Source organism: Haliaeetus leucocephalus, unplaced genomic scaffold, assembly GCF_000737465.1.
Source record: "Haliaeetus leucocephalus isolate CR32 unplaced genomic scaffold, Haliaeetus_leucocephalus-4.0 Scaffold273, whole genome shotgun sequence".
In the NCBI taxonomy this organism is placed as follows: Eukaryota; Metazoa; Chordata; class Aves; order Accipitriformes; family Accipitridae; genus Haliaeetus; species Haliaeetus leucocephalus.
Window position 1 is genome coordinate 11,154,607 of NW_010972709.1, and position 21,150 is coordinate 11,175,756.

The 21,150-nt window shown below is 51.1% G+C and overlaps 1 protein-coding gene across 1 annotated transcript; it reads left to right on the forward strand.

The window, feature by feature from the left end:
- Positions 1-3,278: 3,278 nt before the first annotated feature.
- PKIG (protein kinase (cAMP-dependent, catalytic) inhibitor gamma) lies at positions 3,279-20,921 on the forward strand. The gene is made up of 4 exons (XM_010569706.1): positions 3,279-3,433; positions 8,834-8,901; positions 18,666-18,841; positions 19,991-20,921. The coding sequence occupies exons 3-4, from the start codon at positions 18,691-18,693 to the stop codon at positions 20,068-20,070; spliced, it is 231 nt and encodes a 76-aa protein (XP_010568008.1). The 5' UTR covers positions 3,279-3,433; positions 8,834-8,901; positions 18,666-18,690; the 3' UTR covers positions 20,071-20,921.
- Positions 20,922-21,150: the final 229 nt, after the last annotated feature.

Below are 21,150 nucleotides of genomic sequence, written 5' to 3' on the forward strand. Positions count from 1 at the left end.
GCTGGTGGTTTTTCTTGCTGGCGCAGGCAGTGCACAATTCAGCAGCATAGCGCTGCTCTAGGGGTGGGTTTCTTTATGTTAGCACCCTCGGGGATACTCTCACCTCATTTTGACACTTGCCCTCTGAAATTGCTCTGGCTTTGTCCCTTCTCCAGCTAAGGGTTGACAGTCAACCCATGGGACAGCTTCCTGCTCTTCCCTGAGCTGTGTTCTCTTGTCCTGTGCTGCACCAGAGCAGTGAAGGTGGCACCTGCAGCACGGGCTGCAGGGCATCATAGGACCATCCTTTCCCTGAGGTGTTGCTTTCTGCATCCCACTCTGTGATGCAGAGCTAAAAAAATCACCGCAATTCTCTGCAGACAAGCTGCACGGTCAGCAGCAGCCAACAGAGCAGAGCCAAACCTCCTGTTGTCCAGAGCGGCAATGTCATTACCACCAGCCCTAAACCATGCAGGATAGCACAGTATAAAGCAGATGGATGCAACAGGCAGCAAAAATCTCACCAAAGACAAGCATATTAGTAAAGTAGAAGCCATTAGAGGCTGACTGTGGCTGCAGCTGAGTCAGTCAGCTCGAGGCTGTATGTAATACCATCCATCATGAGGAGCATGCCATTCCAGGCAGCTATAACTTCTCATTATGGCAAGATAGGAGCTGCATTTACTCATAGCCCACACCTCCGGGTGAACATCTTATGGTGTACAAAGCAATAGGGCAAGAGATGGTGAACCTGAGAATTAGCTAGAAGTTTGGGTGGATTTCCAGAGAAAGTTATCAACTTTCATTTAAAAATAAGAAGACTGAATACATTGAAAGCCATGCATTTTTATCCTAATGTGTTAAGATTTCAGGCAAACTTTTTGGCATCTCAGGATTTATTTTTTTTTCCCTTGAAAAAAAAAAAAACAAAAAACAAAACGTTCTGTAGAAAATTCCAAACTGCATTTTTCTACTTAAAAAGAGTTTTGATGGCAAATACTTGACTGGTCCTTGTAGGGGATAGTATTGTACGAGGAGGTCACTGTAGGGACACGTAAGTGTGTGGAGAAAAGGACGGACTCTTTGACAGATGCTTTAGGGGACTTGTTCCCAGGACCAGACACACAGGATTGGGAGCTTTGAGTAAGACAAGACATATATTATTTGAAAAGTACATATACTGTGCTCCTGGCTTTCCAAAGTGCTTTGTTGTTGCCCTTGCTATATATTGTCTGCATTGTAATGGTGCTGGCCACAGGCTGCCAAGAAAATGCCTGGGTTGCTGGTGTAGCATTTGCATCCTTACCAGATTTGGCCTTCAAACCTCGCAGTCCAAGTGTTAGCGTAAAGCTGTAGCCTTCTGGATTGCTTTCAAATGCGATCTGGAGTAAAGAGAAAATTGCAGCCTTGGCTGGGCCAGCATAGCAATCTCCCAAGACTGTACTGGTCCCTCAGCACAGCGTGGCAGAGCCCTCTCCCTCCATTGTATCTCATGAAGACAGGCAGGGCGTTGTAGTGAATCCCTTACCGTTACTTTCGGCTAAGTAGTAACGCATGACTCAAGAGCACCGGAGATAGACGACTTTCTGCCAAGTGATATGTCTCAGGAAATCAAACTAGCTTCCTGGGGCTGGTTTTGAAATAAAACCACATTGAATCAGGAGGCAGAGCTACACAAGTTCAGTTTTGGGATGCACTGAGCATGGGTATGTTTTGCTCTGTTGAGGTCCGTTCCCCTTCCTCCATGCCTCGGTATTGTCATCAGGGTGTTTCCTGCGCTGCCTGCTGCTTTTGTTGGTGTTTTTATCTCTTCCTGCGTGCGATGGCAGGGGTGTGGGTATCTACCACAGCAAATGGCACGTTTTCAGGCATGCACGAACAGATTCTGGCTGAAGGTGCTGAGGCCAGTGGAGGTGGAGCAGGTCCGGCTGCGCAGCCGGTGCTGGGGCGAGGGGAGAGGCTGGTGCTCTTCGCCAGCACTGAACATCTCTGGGGCCCATCTGTCATGGGAGAGCTGCAGGATGGCAGAGATGCCGCTTCTGCGTCTGTCTGGTGCTCAGCGAGATGGCAGGTTGGGAGAGCCAAGTCCTCCTGGCTCGCGCTGCTCACTTTGCACGCAGCCTGAAATAAAAGCTCGTCTAGCTCCAGTGGGGACTGGATCTGGTCCTTGGCTAACACCCTTTGTGCTCTCCAGTTGAGTCGTGCCACTTCTTCTCCCCCTTACAAGCCTGAGGACTGGAGTGCCCTTACAGCCCGGATGGAGTGAGTCTTTCGCTCTCTCAGCAAAGCAATTAGCACTAACGAGCCCTGTTCCAGTCTAGGTGTTCAGGCAGGAGCAGGCAGCAGTATGTACACCCTTGTGTGCCCACACACCTTCCCACCACGCTGGTAGGGCTGGGCAGGAGCGTGGGCCAGGAGGACGACTGGGGACCTGGCACTGCGACCAGTTTGTTCGTTTGGCTTCAGCCACCCAGTGGTGCCTGTAAGGCTGATGTGACAGAGACGTGATACCACCCAGAGGGGTGTTCCCGGGCCCCTGTGGTGCCAAGAACAGCCAAAACTTCCTCTTCTCCTGGAGTGGCCCCGAGCTCGCTGAGAGCTCCCAGGCTGTGCTTCGCAGCAGGGTGGACACAAAGGTATGTGCTTGATACGCGATATTGCCTTGCCCTAAGCACCTTCCCCGCCTTAAACCCAGGTGCTGTCACCAGCTCTGCATTTCACCCCCAAATAAGGCTGGCACCCAGGGGCAGATGAGCTGAAGTACGCTTAGATTTTACCCTGCAGGAGTCAGCGAAGCAAAAGGCACCCCCAAAAGACACAAAGCTATTTTTTTCTTGGGAGGCACTTCCCTGGCGCTACACCTGGTAAAATAGCTCATGCTGCACGGGGTGCGATGGTGCCCTTGGCCAGGCCCCGATGGAGAGGACGAATGGCGGGATGCAGCTGGGACGTGCATCCGAGCGATGTGCCGGAGAAACCTGGGGGAACGGCGGGCGGGAGGGCAGGAGGAAGCGCCCTGCAGCAAAAGCCGCAGCACCCGAGCATCGAAGGAAGGATGTTTGGGCACATGCAGCTGCCGGGAGATGGGGTTACAAGGCGAAGCTAAACAAAGATTGCTGCGAAAAGGAAACGGATCCCTCCTGCCGACTGTAAGGTAGGAGCCGAGAGCGGTGGTGGCTGCTTGACATCATCGGGATGAGCATTGGATTACAGCAGGCAGGGACTGACTCGGGAGGGGAGAACACGCCCCTCGGCCCCAGAAGTGCAACTTCATTTAGCAGCTCCCAGTACAAGGAAACTGCAAGTCTGAAACTGGCTGCGACTCCCCCGGCCAGCTTGGCTGCTCGCCGCCCTGGGCAGAGACGCCAGGAGGGTGAAATCCAGCCTCGATTTCTTCCTCGGTGGCGGGACCGCGGAACTTGGCATTCGAGAAGCAGCGGGAGCTGGGGTGGCCGTAAGTAGGGCTGTGCACGCTGCTGTGGGCATGTGGGGCAGGCGATGGGATGGGATGGTCGGTGGCCAGGAGACCTGTCTGGAAGCACAGCGAGGGGCTGCTCTCCGGCACGGGAGCCAGAGCCACGCTACGAAGGGATGATTTGTTTAGAAAGACAGTTAACTTTTACCTAACCGACTGCGAACAGCGAGATTTTTGCTGCCCACAAACCGTGGGCTGAAAAACTAAGCCGCATCCCAGTTTTTCTGCTGTTGGGAGAAGCTGTTTGTAGGCTGATTGCAGGGAGGTGGCTGCTGTTTCACTTGGAAAATAATGCGGTTCAGTACTTGCTGCGAAGGGGTAGCAGGGAGAGCAGACTGGCTGAGAAATCACAAAGGACCGTGGATCAGTGACCCCCGTGGGGATTTCTGGCCTCCTTTCTGACATGTGTCCGTTTATTCCGAGCGAGCGACTTGCCGGAAGGAATCCCTTACGGCATCGGGGTGGCTGTGTGCTTGCACAGGAATGGATGCCAGCCCGCAGGACAGGCACCTGGCGTGCTGTCTGTGCAGGGCCGTGGTGTGAATCTGTCCTTAGGGCTGTTGGGAGCTGCCAGGCTGCCCAAGGCTCCCCTTCAAACCACGAGCAAGGGCTTTGCAGAGCACGGTGGTGGAAATGGGCTCGGAGACTTGCTGGCATCCAGCTTTCCAAGCAAATGTTTTAAAAGGCAAAGACTTGGGATAAAAAAAGAACTGCTGTGTGGTGGTATTCTCAGGAGGCTTTGCAAATTCCTCCACCTCGGAGCTGTGTGTCTTTCCCTCCTCTCTCTGGATTCCCCTAAGCAGCTGGTAGCAAGCCATGGTGGTGAGCTTTCACATGCATGCAATGCCTTGGCCCCAAAGGGGTGTTTGGGAAATGTTTCCCTTGCTTGAAAGGGGTAAATGGGTCCACAGAACAAGAGCCAAGCATAGCTGTGAACCCAGAAGCAATGCCCTGGGTGGCTGGGCTGGTGGCACAAATTAGGAGGAGGACACACTGGGATCAAATGAGCAAGAGGCAGCCGCAGCGGGGATGCTGTGGCAGTGCAAGGGTGAGAGGACACTCATGGTGTGACAGAGACCCTCAGATGTTTGCAGACCCTCAGGCTCTGGGCCATTTGCTTGCAGCAAGGTTGGCATGCCTGGCTTGTGTAGCTGTGAGGCAGACCTTGGCTTTTGAGACTCTTGGCTGGAAAGGGCCACCATACTGAGAAATTGTCACGTTTCTGCTCTCGTGAGGGATGGTGTTTGGGAAAGAAGGATGCATGAAGAGACCCTCAATGGCTGAATATAGTGCAGATGTAGGTTAAATGGCCATTTGCAAACATGGATGTACCAGTAGCGCTTAATATACCTCAAGCACAGAACAAGGCATTGAGTCCTTCAGACAGAGTTCCACATGGATGTACAAATCCCCCACGCCATCGTTTCCAGGGTCACTTTCCAGAGAGTGCAGAATCAGATGCCTCAAAGAACTGGAGACTATGAAATATAGTACATAGGCTCCCAGTGTAGGCAGCTTCGTCATGGAGAGTTGAAAACCCAAGAATGTTCATAGCTACACATCTTCCAACCACCTGGTATTTCTGTACTCAGTGGCCGATTCTGAGGAGGTGTACGGGCACATGGTGAGCTAGTATGAGGATTTTTGCTCTTTTCCTTTATCCTCATATTCCAAAGAAAATTAAATCTACTTTTGAGCCCACTCAGAGGAATACCCAGAGGCACACAACCCTACCCCCAAAATAACTATGGAAAACGTTTTCCAGGTTGCTAACATCTCCTGATCTCTCACATTTCAGAGCCAGTTCCTGCAGCATACTGCTGTGCATTAATCCCTCCAGCCTGTCTGGGCAACCAAACACCAGTGTTATTCCTATTTCACATGGGCTACACAAAAAGCAGATGATTTTCCTGGGCTCATAGAGGTCTGTGGCAGAATCATGGATGAATTTACAAGTCCATAAGGAACAGCAAGAAGCTTCAACCCCTGCTTTTTGTTTGCCTTTCTATGCCACCCTGTTCTGGTCTCTCCCATTTTCACATTCCAATTGTTTCTCCACACTCTTATGGGTTTCCTTAGTGTCACCAAAGCTGTAAATATAGACTGATCCAGAAAAATTTTCAATCACAGTACTCATTTTAGAGAGGATGAGAGGGGAAAAATCCCCATGCTTCTAGTTGTCTCCAGCCCGTGATAGAAAAAGCCAAGTCATAATGGGAGCTGCTCCCAAGGCTTGCCAGCACCAGCCAGTAAGAAGGGAAGGTTCAGCTGTTGCGTGGACTTTGACCCCAGCTCCTCACGACAGCAGTTGGAGACATCAAAACATTGCTCCAGGACTCAGCTGGCACCTGTAGCGGAAGCAGGAAGAACAGCAGTTGGACTTATGAACCACCCACTCCCTTGTAGGCTCGAAGGGAGTGAGAGTTTTGAAACAAGGATATGTAGTTTACACCACCCGTTTCTGGTTTGCACGGCGAGTTCCAAAATGCTTCCTTCCCCGCACAGCCCTGGAGGGCTCAGTGCTCTTTGCACGGCTCCTCCACGCCATCTTTTCATGCAGGCACGTTGCTGGTCGCAAGCTGCTGCCCCAGGAACATCCCAGTGAGTGCCGAAATGCCAACTTTTGTTGATATTTGCAGTGATGTAATAAGCCAAACATCCCCACTGGCGTGTCATCAACTTTACCGGAATTACTGTTTCCACAAAGTGTAATTAATGTGTTCTGCTCATTGCCATGAGATATCACTGGAACAAAGAGCTCAGAAGGCATTCTAATGGATATCAGGTAGCTATCTTGGTAACAAAACAATCCTGGGTATGATTAAGAGGATATTGCATTTTAAGGATTATAAAACCTCCTGGTTCAGGGTAATTAGTAAGCAATGAAAAACATTCCACTACAATTACAAGTTTTCTTGCACCTCTGAGGCGAAGGATGCCAGCTGCTGCTGGGGACAGGGCACTAAATGAGAGAGTCTCTCAGTCTGCTCTGGGAGGACCAGGCTCCTGTTCTGATCAGCGATGCATACAGCCTGTTGTTTATCCAGGAGTCAAGAGACACCAGAACCACCTTCTCTCTGCTGCCATCACCTTGCTTGAAACCAGAAAGGATTTCCTCTCTGGAACAAAAGCAGCACCATAACAGCTGTTGTGTAGAATAATGCTGAATTGTGCTAAAAAGCATTCTGGGTTTGTTTGGAACATATATTCATTTTGAAGCAATGCTGGGAGCACCGAGTTTGTTTCATGTATTTGTTCCTTTTGGGTGACACCTGATAAACATGGAGGGAACCTGAACCCCAAATATGTGCATCATGCTGATGCCCTTGTAATTTGTTCCTGATGGGGTCTGGATGTTTAGCTATCCAACAAACATTTACACAGGGGTCCCAAAGTAATCTGTGGTACCTTGGTGGGTTATAGGACTAGATTAGGAAATGCAAAGTGTTCTTTAACAAGTTGCTTTAGCCCATCCTTAGTCACACTCCATGGACTAATCCACCTCACCACCCTTAGATCCCCAGACTCCCCATGTGGGATATTGCCTGACCTTGGCAGAGAGGGGTCTTCAGAGTTCTGCCCATTGCCCCGGGAGCAGCAGAACTGGATGAGCCAGCAAAGGATGAGCCTTCGGGGATGGAGCAACAGGCCCAGATTCAGATTTGCAGACTCCAGATCCCCTAGTGAGGGCTGTGGGGAGAAACATCTAGCCAGCGCCAGGGCTACAGGGTTGGAAAGCCAATACTGGTTGCTAAAGAGTTTTTCTCCAAAATCAGGGTTTTTCTGAGAGAGAAAATGGGGGGGGGGGGTTCCCCCCACATGCCATTAGGAACAGGGCTGCTCAGTGATAACTTCTACTTCAGAGCATCATTGCTCCAATTTGCTTTAAGCGTCTCTTGGCAGAGGGCCACGTATTTTGAGATATTTTGCAACACATCTGAAGTGCTGGAAGTTTAACTGTTTGGGCTGCGTAACACACAAGCAAGGCAGGAAGGCAAAGGAGGAAAATAAAGACCTGTGGATTTCCAAAGCTGACTTTCTTCCTTCCTGCTTTTGTTTGCCTGCTTGGTGCCCCAAAAGGGCGATCCATTTTCCCAGAGTTGTGGGAATACCGTTTCTTTTCCGGTCCAGTGTTTCCAGTAAGCATGTCACTGTAAATGGGGTAAACACTAACAAAAGTGTATTGTTAAATCTCTGGGTCTTTGTTTGGCTACTGTCATGATCATAATTAGTATTTTCCACTTCTGTCAGCCTGTCATCTGCAGATCTGAAAGTGCTTTACAAATATTTGAAACATCTAGCAAGGGGAGCGAGTATTAATAGCTCCATTTAACAGATGGGCAAACTGACACACAGAAGCAGCAAGTGCCCTGTCCTTGAAGCAGGGCCAAAGCCAGCAAGTAGTCAGCTCCAACAACTAGGGAGTTTTAAAAGTGGGTCAAAAAAATAAAGAGAAAGGCTGTAGGTCTGTCCCAGCTTGGAAAATGATGGGGAATAGTTCCAGTCAGAGTGGTACTCAACCAGATGGGCCAGACAGATGAATAGCTGGTTGAGCTACTTGCTTACATGGTTAAATCATTCATCTCTTGCTTTTTGTTCTGCTAATATTTGTCCCTGGGACAAAGTGAAAAAAACAGTCCATGATGTTCCAAAAATTCTGAAAGCTGAAACAGCTGCTAAAATAAGCAAGTGTCTTGTTGGCTGGGCTCTGCAGGTCAGGAGATTGCGATGCATCCACAGATGTTAAGGCCACAGAGGAAATGTCTTTGAGTGAGGCTCGGGGACAGCAGAAGGCACAGCTGTGCACAAACAGCAAAGAAACCCAAGGAGCAAGAGAAGGACCAAGCAAGACAACTAAAAGTACCAGATCAAACTTCCCCTTTTGCCTCAGAGAAGGTGATAAGGAAGTTTCACTTCTTTAAAGGGCAGTGGAGCTGCAAACCAATATTCATTTATACTCTCAAGGCAGCCGCTGGGTAGCCCTGTGGTGCAGGTCAGGAGACATGAGTCACTTCTGTTCTCCCCAGCATACCCACATGAAGTTAACAAAAGGAGAAGCAAAACCAAATAGAACTTCTCTGTGAAGCCAGGCCCATGGCTGGACTTCCCTTGCTCTTAGGCACAAAAGGCCAAATCTCTATCGGCAAAAACCCTCCCGAGAAGGTGCCATACGAACACCACCGTCCCACGGCCCTTCGCTTGGTGTCTCTCTGCTCACCAAGCCAGGCTTTGCCTGAGCCTGCTGGGCAGAGCCCTGCCAGACCCCACGTCCCCTCTGCTGTCCTAGTCGCAGATGGTGGAAAAAGCAGCTGAGCTTTATGCTTCCCAACAAAAGCACAGCTAATGTTTTCTTATGTTTATTTTCTTTTCCTTCCCCAGAAGCTGCTGCCCTGCTGCGTGTGAAGCTTGTTTGAAGTCATGTCCAGAAGGAAAGTCAACTAAATCAGGTAGGGACTCACACTATGGACTGATAGAATTTTTATTCACAGAGAGATACTACATAAACAGGAATTTTTTTTTCCTTCCTGTTTCATAGAGTCATTTGACCTCCCTCTATGTTCTGAATTACTAGATGCTAGAAAGCCCCCTAAGAGGAAAAAAAAAAAAATCAACAATTCTGCTGTAATGACTTTCCTGCTGTATTTTCCATACTTCACAACCATGTACTTGTACCAAGGCATGTTCCAGTGCTGACGCTAAGGGCAGCCCCGTAGTGCAAGCCATGCTGCACGGCCTCTCCCCTGCTGGTGATAGGGACATTGTGTGCAAATCCTGCTCAGAGGCTGCCCGCGCAGTTTGCATGAGAATATTGTGTGCCTGTACATAACCACATAAGTGAGTTTTGCTCTGCACATAGAGTCAGCCCAGCAAGATCCAGGGAAGCCCCAAAGCTTAACCTTTTGTGGAACTTGGGTAAATGGCAGATTCACCAGCTCAGATAATCCTTTCTGTGGTTTCAGTCCCCTGGCTCCTGCGCTCAGAGCATCTCCTCAGTCTTCAGATCATCTTACTGCTTTCTCTTGTTCCTGCGCTGAGCTTCCCCTTACACAGAGCTGCCACAGTCACATTGTTTGCAGATCTGGCAGTACAGGATCTCAGGACTCTGTGGTGCATGTAGACATTCCTCCTGCAGGTCTCTCAGAGCAGTTAATCTCTTGTATCCAGCATCTTTCCCACAAATGCTAGAGACACCCTGTGTCCTTCTACACCCAGGCTGCATTTCAGTGGACCATAAAATAGTTGGCAATTCATTTCATTAGAAGGTTTCCCTTTTCTGAGACTATAATGTGCAATGATTGCTGAGCATCCCCGGTGCAATGTCACAGGCATGTCTCAAGCACCGCTTCAACTCATGTCTAGATGTCATATCCCTGGTGGCTTATGCAGACAGATTTACCCCGCCTGCAGAAAGGATCAGAAGCTGCTGTCACCTGACACGGATGTACAAAATTCTCCATCCCTCACAGAAATACTCAGAGGAGGGGGTGTTTTAGACCAGCAGAGTTTTCTCTGCCCAGGCAAGGATCCCAGCAGGGTAGCACAGCCAAAGGAACTACTGATTTCAGTGGGTAACAGAAGCCGCGGAGCCACCCCGAAAGGGCTTAGCTCAGCCACCTCTCACTACCAGCTTGTTTTTAACTCCTACGCCTTCTTTTTCTATTGTACGTAAAGCACCAATAGCACCATCCCAGCCACCCAGTCCTCCTCACAGCTCCCAAAGACAGATCTTCCCCCTGCCCCCATCTTCCCAGCAAGGCACTGCCCCTGCCCTGGGCTGGGAGTCCTGCCCGCGGCTTTCTTCTGCGCAGTGGGGTGGACAGACCAGGCAGCCAGCTCCAGGGAGCAGAGCTAAGCCTGGTTTTGCTAATCAGCCTCATTCCACACTGACACTCATAAGAGTTGCCCTGGTTATTTTTAGGCACCACTGGGAGCTGCCAGGGCTCTCACACCTCAGGAGGTTTCACAGCTCCTTGCTCAGCCCCTTACACCACAGCAACTCAGGAGGACTCTTTGGATGCTGGATGTCAGTTCCTATGGGGTTGTGCAAGCCTGAACAAGGAAGAGGCAAGGCAGGTGGCTCTCAGCTTCATACACCCTGCGTTAAGCAGAGCCTCCTCAACTAGCAGCAGCCAAAAATGCATAGTTACAGCCTGCACAACACCTCTTCCAAGCTAAGCTCTCCTTCCCAGCCACACAAGCACTGCTTTCACACAGCAGCAGAGCTCAGCTCCTCAGATCACAAAAAAAAAAAGCTGGACAAAATTGCTCTTTTTTCCTGCTAGGCGTAAAAATAAAGACTCATCCTTGCTTACCTCTGTCCTTGTAGAAAGGCCTTCCTCCACCCAGAAACAGAGCTATCCCATCAAGACCTGCTGTGGCTTCACCTTCCTTTTATACATGACAAGGGCAGCTGTGTTAGAAAATAGCCCCAGCTGTATCTCCTCTGCACTTATTTGACTTCTCCTTGCCCAGGGAAGCCTGCAAGGTGTTGGGCAGGTTGTGCTGGGGGTGAGCATCCCTGGGCCAGGAATTCAAGCGGGGTTTGAGAGTAGGTGATGTTCACTCAGAGGTCAGCGCCTTGGTGCTATCAGAAGAGCTGTGGGACCACTGGGGAGTTTCCAGCTTTTGAGGTGAAATCCAGCAGGGACTTTTCTCCCTGAATGATCTGGGGGAAGACAGGGAAACCAAGTCTGAAGGGGATCCCCATTGCAAAGGAATCCACCCCATGGCCCAGGCGTGGTGGGGTGTCTGCACATCACAAGCAGGGACAATACGTGAGTCTTCCTGGAACATGCCTGCAACAGCACCTGCGGGGCTTTTGCAGCTGAAGGGTTTTAAGTGACTGGTCTGTGGTTTGTCTGCTTTGCAAATTCAGGCATTAGCAGATCTTCCACATAGTTGCTGGTTTTGTTCACGTAAAAATATGTTGACATATAAAGGCAGCTAAATAACAAGTTGGGAGAAAATAAAAATAACGGAGAAGGCACTCGTAGCCTCATACTCCTTACAACTTTGAAAGGGTCTCTGCAGGGGACAGAGAGACCAGTGGGTGCTGGCTCACAAGGCGACGGGTGCTTGTGGCCATGCTGGGTGAACGAGATGTCTGGCTCACTGCTGCCTGCTGTGCAGAAGGCAGAGAGCTGCGTCTGCCTGGTGCGAGCCTGGCTTGAGGGGTTGAAAAATGGGGGGGAGAAAGGTGCAAACCTGCCATGTCCTAAGGACTGCCAGGGCTAAGTGTGCCTCATCCCCCTCTGCCACCCCATACCTCAGAGGGATGTGCATCTTTCGGAAGTGGGGGTGGAACTGGCATGCCCTGATTTATTAGCACCTCGAAGCTGTGGGATGTGAAAAACAAGCTTGACCTGGGAACAAAACAAAAATACAACTGCTGTCACGGCAACTGTCTCCAGATGCATGAAGAGACCAATTATTTCCATTAATCAACTTACTGAGAAGATGTAGAAGACCTTAAGCTGCAGCGGAGGCTCGGTGCTGAGGGGAGGGAGGAGCAGAGAGCTCTATCAAACCCCGGTTGCCAAGGCAAACCATGATTCCTCCTGTGGCAGAGGATTTTTGGAGCAGACGCTCGGCACCCATGCCCCGTAGGGACTGGCAGAGGGGTGCCACCCGCTCCTGGCACAGGGATGCAGGCTGGCAGTGCTGCACAGCCAGAGCTGGGCACTGGGCTGCCCTCCTGGCAGACAGACGGACGGACAGACAGTTGCCCACATGTCCTGACACTAACGAGATGCTGGCGGGGCTGAGCAATCCCCTCCTGCCTCTCCCACTCCTCCCCACGCCTTCCCCTCTCCCCTGGGGACCACAGCAGCATGCATACGGACTCACCCTACCCTGATGCCAAGGGTCAGCCGTGATTTTGAAATCCGTCTAGAGCATCTCTTACGTCAGCTGGGAGCCAGGCAGTGGCCGGGAGGATTTGGGGCAGCAGGAGGTACCTTGGGACAGCAGAGACACTGCGGTGTGGGGGTCCCTGGGGACGTGCTGAAGGCCAGGAGGGAGGGAAGGGAGTTTGGGGCACTTGGTAGAGTTAATGCAAGGTTTGTGAAGTTGTAGAGGAGTCAGCCTAAGCCTAATCTTAGCCCGGGGGCTAAGCAATTAGTTACCAGTTCTACAGGCATTGAGTGATCTTTATACGGTAAAACCAGGCCAAAGCAAAAGAAGGGATCTGTTTATGGACACCGAGCCTCAGTCCCCCTGCTGTATCTGCTCTCCTCCTATATGAATTATAATTTTCCACTAGTCCTAGAGAAGCCTAGAAGCTCTGTTCCTGCAAAACCACTGCAGGGCCTGGAGAAGCTGTGATGTCTGCGCTGGCTGAATTCATTGTACTTAGCGTAAGAGCCAGAGGATGCAGAGTCATTATGAGGAATTCCACAGCAAAAGCCTTCCGAAAATACTGAAGTGCCATGCCCAACCTTGACATCTCTTCACCACTGAAGTGTGATGAGGCTTTTCCGTGCTATTCTCGCCTGGAAAGAAGCTGCTCAGCACATAAGACAGACACACATGCCCTGGTAGGAGATCAGGCTGCTGCCCAGGTCCTGCCTGTTTTCTTACCCAGCTGGGAAACTCGGGGCTCAGCCGTTTGGAGCACATCAATTCTGGCCAACAAGACCCATCACCACCACATTTTGGAGAACACAGACCCAGCAGGAAAGCCAGGGAGCTCTGTGCCTGGGGCAAACTCTGTCACCAGCCTTACCAATGCTTGTTGTGTATGTAGCTGCTACCAGGCTGGGCTCTGAATAGGACATCTGCATCTCAGCTTGGCTTCTGGCCACGGATCTAAAGCTCTAGTGCATGGGGGTCATGAGCTGTAGTGAGGTCTTTAAGGCACGAGCACAGGTGCTAAAAATACTCTCTAACCCTGATAACACCGCTACAGAGCCCTCCTTCTTTGATGTGCAACCCCTCATGCATGTTCCCTGACAAGAGCCAGTGGAAAATTTGCTGAAATTCCAGCTGGAAGCTGTCAGACAGTTGGTGGAAACCCCCTGACCTCAAGTGCTGGCTCCAGCCCTATGGGATTTTTTTTCCTCCTCGCTGGATGTGACTCTCCCAGCAGGAAACCTCACAGCAGACCCACAGGGAGCACAGAAATCCCGGGGCTTCTGTCTCTGTGCTCTACCAGGCCCCCCTCTGCAGTAAACCATCTTATACTGTAAATATTTTAAAAGCCCAGCAGGGCTGTTGAGTATGTTTTGCTGTTGTTATGGATCCAGCCCCAACAGGAGAGTTCTAATAATAGTTACTGTACCCTGGAATGAAAGGGCAAGGGGCACTGCACAACATGGAGAGCTCGAAGGCAACCGTATGACTCCATGCCTTCGTCCCTGCAGGTTGGCAATGAAGGGGAGAGAAGTGGGATGCGATGCATGAGCGGAAGGAGGGGTCATATCCCTGTTCCCCAGCAGAACTTTGAAATTTACCCCAGAAACACAGCAAGGTTTAGCTTGGCTTCGTGACTTTATGACTCCAGAAGTTTGGGGCCCAAAAGAGAGCGTTAGATCCTCTGGTGTGACACCAGGCAGGTGGGAGAGCATGTCCCCGGCCGGGCTGTGGGACGAGGGAGCCATCTCCAACCAGAACCCGCAGCTGTTGGTCCCAACTGCCACTGGCAACGGGCTGCTGCGGGGCCATGGCCGGGCAGCAGCTCCCCAGGACGTGAGTCTGCTGGGGGTCCTGCCCCCGGGGACCTCGGCGTCCCAGTCCCTGCCCTCAGGGGCTGCCTGCTGCGGCTGCAGAGGCAGCCAAGGTGCAAGGGTCCCCTCCTTGGGTGTCCCAGGGGACAGCACAGCGAGCAGGGCAGCTGCCCCCACTCACCCCCGAGGAACAGGGAGGTCCCTAAAGGAAAGCTGGGTGGGAGCAGGCAACGATTCAGGTTTAGTTAAGCAGGGAAATCCATTGCTGTGTTTAATCTTTGAACTTCCTTCCTTACAGCAGCCCAGGTGTACTGTGCTGGCTGCCCTAAGGGGCAAGGATGGCTAAGCAGGGGACTAAGCTGCCTTATGCCCAAAAGTGCCATGGATGCCATGCAGAGATGAACAGCACTTTCTCTGACCTAGAGGCCCTTTGCGCTCACTGCAAAGGCGGGTTAGGTGGAGAGGAAAATACTGAGGAAGGCGAGAGGTAAGAGAGGCAGAGCAGAAAGGAAGAGCAAAGCAGGCAGTGGAGGGGAAGGTGGCTGAATTCAGCCCATCCTGCTGAGAGCCAGCATCGGTGCAGAGTCCAAAAATAGTCCTTCTTAGCCATAAAAAGCTTACAGTTTAACCTAGACAAGGGACAGATGCAATATCATGCGAAGGGTTTCCTTGAAACTGGAGTCCGGGTCTGGGTGTGACTGTAATATCCATCTGATCCCTCGGAGTTAGACCCTGGCCACTGGCTCAGGTCGCAGGGCTTGTGTTTGCTCTGCAGGCGCATGGCCCTGTGTTGAGCTTAACGTGCCTGTGGCATTTCCAGGTCATTTGTCTGCTACTCCTATATTATTTGCAGTCACTCTTTGCTTGTAGTCCCTGGGATATGTGCTGTGGAGAAGCGGGCAAGGGTGGGAAATGGGAATTAAATGCTGGCTTGTCAGGGGGCCCGGGAGGGGCATTGAGCTGACCCAAAAGAAATGCCTCGGTTTCTTCTACCAAAAGGCAGAAGAAACATTTAACCCTTTAATTTCTTTGCATCCACCTTCTAAATGGGGACAATTCAGCCCTGGTATGAGTAGGGCTGGTTTAGCTGCAGCCCCCCAGAGCAGAGCCAGCTGCTCCGTCAGCTGCTGGGTGACTTCCCTGGAAAATGCCGGCGAGCCCAGCTGCAGTCCAACAGCAAAACCGCTCCGGAAGCTGAGTCCATGCCAGCAAAGCCAAGACTATTACAACTCCAGATTTTTTAGTCCTCACAAGACACTATGGAAAAATAAGTCCAGGCCAAACAGCAGGTTTGGCAGAGCCAGGTTATTTTGGGGGGGCACAGGAGCAGAGGCGGCTCTGGGGACACATCTGGTATCTGTGGCAGCTTGCAAGGGGCTTCCTCACTTGTGGCCAGCTTCCCTGAGACAGGCAGCACTGTGTCCCCACGGTGGAGGGGACACAACCTCCCTCCAAGCAGCACAGAAAAGCTTTTGAGTAATGGGCAGCAGGTCCCAGCCCTCTGCCAATGGCCTTTGTCACCACGCCACGCATCCCCTGCCCCGTCCCCGTGGGCTGGCACGCTGCGCCAAGGGTGCAGGGGCCGTTTCTGTTGCCGTCAGCAGCAAGGAGAGACAAGAGACAGAAAACGACCCTCTGGGGACAAGTTGAATCATCTCTTTGAAGCGCCCTGGAAATCCTTGCGCAGTGTATTTGTGTGCTGCGGACTTATTCCTGCAATGTCTGGCAAGAGCTGTCACATCATTCCCTCCTGCCAGCCCACGGGAGCATGAAAAACTGAAGGTGGGGAGCCCTCCCCTGCCACCACTAAATGACTGTCCACGGTGATGCAGTTTCAGGTTGAACTACGTGGGCAAGAGGGAAGGTGGTTCCTTTCTTGTCCCTGGCAGATACCAAAAGACGTTTCCACTGACTAAACTGACTAAACCCACTGAACTGTTTTGCCCCTGCCTAGAAATGTGGAAATGGTCTTTGAAAAATCAGGTTTTTCTATCAAAAATTGAGGCGACCGCTCCCATCACCTCCTCGGTCCAACAGCTTCCCAGAGGCAGAGGCTGGAGCGTCTCTGCCAGCGGGGAAGGATCTGCCTGCAAGGCTTCTGAGAGCCGCCCACCTTGAAAATCCTGAAGGAACTGCTCAAATTTGAAAGCTTTGCTCAGAAATCCACCCCTCTCCAGCTTTTGGCGTGGAGAACCGAAGGCAGGAACCCTCCCAGCCACGGAAAATAAATAAATCACAGACGCCATCTCCCGGCCGCCGAGCTGGGACCCAATCCTGGCCCGAGCAGGACCTGCTTCTGCACACTTGGTTCCTTCCCCTGGTCTAAATCAAAATCCCAGCCTTTTCCCATGTGATGGGGCATTTAGTCACTTGGCACAGCGCTGCCGCAGCTGAGCACATCTACCTTTGGCAGCTACATCAAGGGACACCGCGAAAATGCTGCGTCCTGGGGGCTGGCCGGCTCCTGCTCCCCAGTTTGTGGAGTCCGTCCTGCAAACCAGGTGGTCCAGCTCCCAATACAAGGGCAGGATTCCTGAGCATATCAGCTCTGGACTGGCCTCACTGATGTGAAGATGAACCCAGGCTTGTATGGACCGCTGTTAGGGAAGCTTCCCAAGTCCATATGGCATCTCTCCAGCAGCTGCAGAAGGTCAGCAGCCTCTGGGCTCCGACGAGCTGTGAGGAGGACTTGTCTGGGAATGAAGGATGCTTGTGCTGTCCCAGGGAAAAGGCGCTTTGCTCGCTGAGGTCACCCAGCCAGCTGCATCCAGAGCGGGCGCCTCATCCCGGGAAGGGCATGCCTGGAAAGGAAGGAGGGAAGATGAGGAAAAAAAACCAGCTGGGATCTCTTCCTGGGGCAAAGGATGCAGCTTTTCCTGGGGCTTGTTTAACAGGGGCTAGATGGATGCCAAGCCCTGTGAGGAGGTAGTTGTTTGCAAGGATTTTCTGGATTTGGAGCAGCAGGTTCTCCTGGGAGGTGTGGGTGGGCCAAGCCCCACATCCCGCCAGTGAGCCGGTGCCAGCGCTCCCTGAGCTGGCATCAGCACCAAGAGAGGAGTCCCTGGGGCTGCTGAAACTGAGGTTATGCAGGTTTGAGGTTACTGCACCCTGCTCAGTCTCAGGAACAGGGAGAATTTAACCTCTTTTATCCTGGCTATTGCATCTTCCCCAGTGTCTTCTTTCTACTGCCATAACACTGGGGATTACAGAGTGAGGAGTCCGATTCCTGCCCAGGCTGGTGGTCTGCCAGCAGATTTCCCTGCTAGGAAGATCAATATTAAGCAGGATTTGTACAGGCGGCTAAGCAAATTTCTCAGTGGGACATTAACCCCAAGACACAAAAGCAAGTGAATGACAAGAAGTTCAATTTTTTTTTTTTTTTTCCATTACGTGAGTGTTTCGAATCGGGGCCTCCTTCAAGTGCTGACAACATCAGCAGGGCTAAAGGCAGTTTTTACAGCGAGCAGAATTACAGGTGAGACAACAATTAATCTCTAACTTCCATGCAGAAAACCAAACTAAGTGCCAAACTGAGTAAGCAGGAGCAGGAACCAAGAGCACCAGGTTTCCAGTGCAGAGACAGCATGTGCTCACTGGTTCTGTGCCTGGGAGCCAGGACGCCTGCGATATGTACCCCGAGCTGCTGAGGTCCCTGCACTCTGTGTGCTGTACAAATGCTGGCAAGTTAAACCATCAGCTAAAATGAAAAACTAACAACTTAAGGACTCATCATGCTGAACTAAGAGCTGGCTCGCAGCAGAGCTCGCCTGTGACGATTGGCCGCTCCGAGCCTTTCTTTGTGCTCTGTGCTTGGCACAGACACAAGCCTGGAGTGAAGGGATCCAAACATCTCACCGAAGCACTGAATTTCACACGCTAAAGTGCTTATCTCAAAGCAGTCCAGCCCAACACTTTTTCAGTGACATCCGACAACCAGTGGAGGCCAGTACTGATCCAAAACCCTGTACCTATGAAATACTCCCGGGCTCCTCAAGCTTTCCAGCCCATAGCCATCAGGGCCCTGATCATTTCCCATTACAAATTCAGGTTGGATCAGCACCCCATCCCCCCCATGCGGCGAGCCAAATTTGGCCTCCGTTCAAAGTTCCCGTGGCATTTTGAGGAGGAAGGAGGGCTTTTTCTGTAGGAAAAAGCTGCTGCAAACGACCTTGCAGCTCCTAAGGGGGAAGGCCAGAAACTCAAAAGGAGAGGAGAATGCCTTGTCTGCCTTGCTTTGCAATAGGAAGGCAGAACAAGGGCCAGTAAGGCAGCTGGGATGGATCCTTCCTGCCTACTGGCCCTCACCCGGCATGGTAGGTCACCCAACACAGTGGGTGACCCAGCACGGTGGTCACCCCACAAGCCGCCCCACGTGATGGGGTTGATATCTAAGATTTCAGTAGCTGCTGTTAGAGGAACTGGAGCAGAGTTACAGGGACTATTTTTTCATGCTGTAATTTAACCCCTCAGAGTAACCTAACCTGGAGGGAGCCATGACTCCAGGCTTGCAGAGCATCCTTGGCCTCACAGCTGTGTTTTCTCCGCAGCATTTTGCAGGCATATAGAGATGCAATGGAGGTAGAGTCCAGCACGTATACTGACTTTATTTCCTGCGATCGGGCTGGTCGGAGGAACGCTGTCCACGACATCCAACGGGACGCAACCACCATCAGCATGCGCAAGCTGACCGAGGACCTCGGTGAGCTCGCCGTTGAAGGAGCAGGTGAGCTGCTACAGACACCAGTAAGCCCCGCTCCTGGCACCCAGGCTGGAAGGGCAAGGCACGAAATGCCAGTGCAGCTGACCAGTGCTGTCGCTGGGAGCATCACACAGATGCTCAGGAGGGCTATCCCGTTCCTCCTGCAGTCAGTGTCTTCATGCTCGGTGGGTACTCAGCTCGTGGGAGAATCCCTAGGCTGAGGGGCTCTGGCAGTGAACAGGATGGTCCTGGGGTTCCTGGCACACGAGTGCTGCACGCTCCAGCCAAGGCCCTTTGCTCAGCTGGTTTGTAGAGGCACTGGTGCTTAAACAAGACATGGACTGACCAAGAGCCTTCCCAGGGCAAATTACACATCAGGTGTACCTTAGGCTTTATAAAAATCAAGTGTGGGGCAAGTTGTGGTTTGCATTTTCTTTGTTGGTTGGTTTTGTGGTTTTTTTAAAAAATGACCCTTCAAATAGTTCCACAGTATTTTAAATAACAGCAGAAATAATTTTAAACGCCACCAGCCATCCCCAGGTCTTCCCCTCTAGCTGAAACACAGCAGCAGTATCACCCTGTTCAATATATGCTGGCCAGCTGACTACAAGAAGCACGAATCTTCTGTTCTGGCAAACCAGCCACTCTGATTTCACTAATAAGCAACAAAGCATACAGCACCGCTGCAGAGGGTAAACCCCCAGGTTTTGCCCTTGCTCTTTTACTCCTCCAGCCTACAACCTGTAACTATAAAAACACTTTAAACACATTACCCCAACTGTACTTTCAACATATCCATACTAGCACGTGTCCATCCACCCATACATAATAAACACAAATTAGAGCTCTTCTAACAGAGAACAACTCGAGTAGCTGCCAGGCTGTCAGGCAGAAATTCCTGGAGCACTTGCAAGTTGCCATTACAGATTAGACAAGGAGAGCACATCCCTGCCCCGAGGCTCCCTCCCAGCATTACCAGATGTGTTGAGAAGCCTTTGTACTCCAGGAACATTAAGGGAGAACCCAATACTCTTAAGCCAAATATCTGGCTGCAGGAGGGTAGCGATAGGTCTTCAGGTGGCAATCTGAATAAAATCAGCTATAGCAATTACTGATCGCTTGTGTCCTCAGCAGAGTGTAACCGTGCTTTCTTCCCAATCCTCCCTTCTGCAGAAAGCCAAAGAGATGCTACTTCTTCTGAGAATGACCCTGGAGCAAGACCAAAGGGGCAAGAAAACAGCCCCTCCCCATGACAGTGTACAGGGGGTGGGGTGGGCAGGGGGAGGGCCTTGCTGTGAGCATTAAACAAGAATTTGCTATTGAATCTGCGGACAAAAGCCAACCTGGAACAGCAAGTTGTCTGTCAAATGCCTCTGCTGCAATCATTTTTGTTTAGAGAGCCACAAGATGCTGTGCAAGGACTGGCACCTCCAAAAGACTTCTGCTCCCATCCCTAACGATTTAAAGCAACACTGCCGTGGTTGTAGTGATATGAGCCATTCTCAAGATGCCTTAGCTGCAATTTTCCCCTAGGGGAAAAACCGATTTCAGTAATAATAGACACATCAGACTTTCCTGTCCAAGGTACCTTCCTCCTTTGCCAATTTAGACTATTATTTATTCTGTTTCCGTAGATTAGAAATTTAGATTATTGGTTTTTCTAAGCCTCACCCTCATCTGCATCTTAGACCTGACCTGGCCTCTGGACTGTCCATGCGGCCCCTCATCAGGGTGGGCAGTGGGGAAGGGACCCGGTCAGTCCCACTGCCTTCATGTCGAGCACCACTCACCTGTGCTGCTGCCACTTAGCATCAGGAAAGGACCAAAGCACAGCTCTGTGTGGATGAGCTCCACCTACAGACCCAGCAGCACCAGCCACAGGCATCTTTTTTTCGGGTTTTAGCATTTTAAGATATTATTAAAGAGAGGGGAGAAACATTTTGCTGGTTGGACTGTTGAAATTCAGGTTTAACTTTGCAAGCTGTTAGCTGAGATGATCTCTGGTAGGACCTCACACCATTCTCTCTTTTAGGAGACATGTTTTGTGTTAAAGATGGTTTGATAAAACTATATAAACTGTTGGAATAAATAACACAGCCTTCAAATACTGAAGGTGTTTTTTTCTGCCTGGATGTTTCTTCTCCCTCTGTTTGCCTTGTAGCTAGTTGAGCTGCAGGGTGGTTACACCAGCTTCCCCTAAGAGGGAGATACAGAGTTGTGTTACGAGAGAGTCCCTTCCATTTGGACCTGTGAAACCCCACAGGTTTGCAGCACCCAGGTGGAAGCAGGTGCAGTTGGGCACAGAAAATGCTGAAAGTCTGCCCTTACTTTCC

Coding starts and splice junctions, on each gene's coding strand:
- PKIG (XM_010569706.1), top strand. CDS start 18,691: ATGGAGGTAGAGTCCAGCACGTATACTGACTTTATTTCCTGCGATCGG. Junction 18,842..19,990: donor GCTCGCCGTTGAAGGAGCAG/GTGAGCTGCTAC, acceptor TCCCTTCTGCAG/AAAGCCAAAGAGATGCTACT.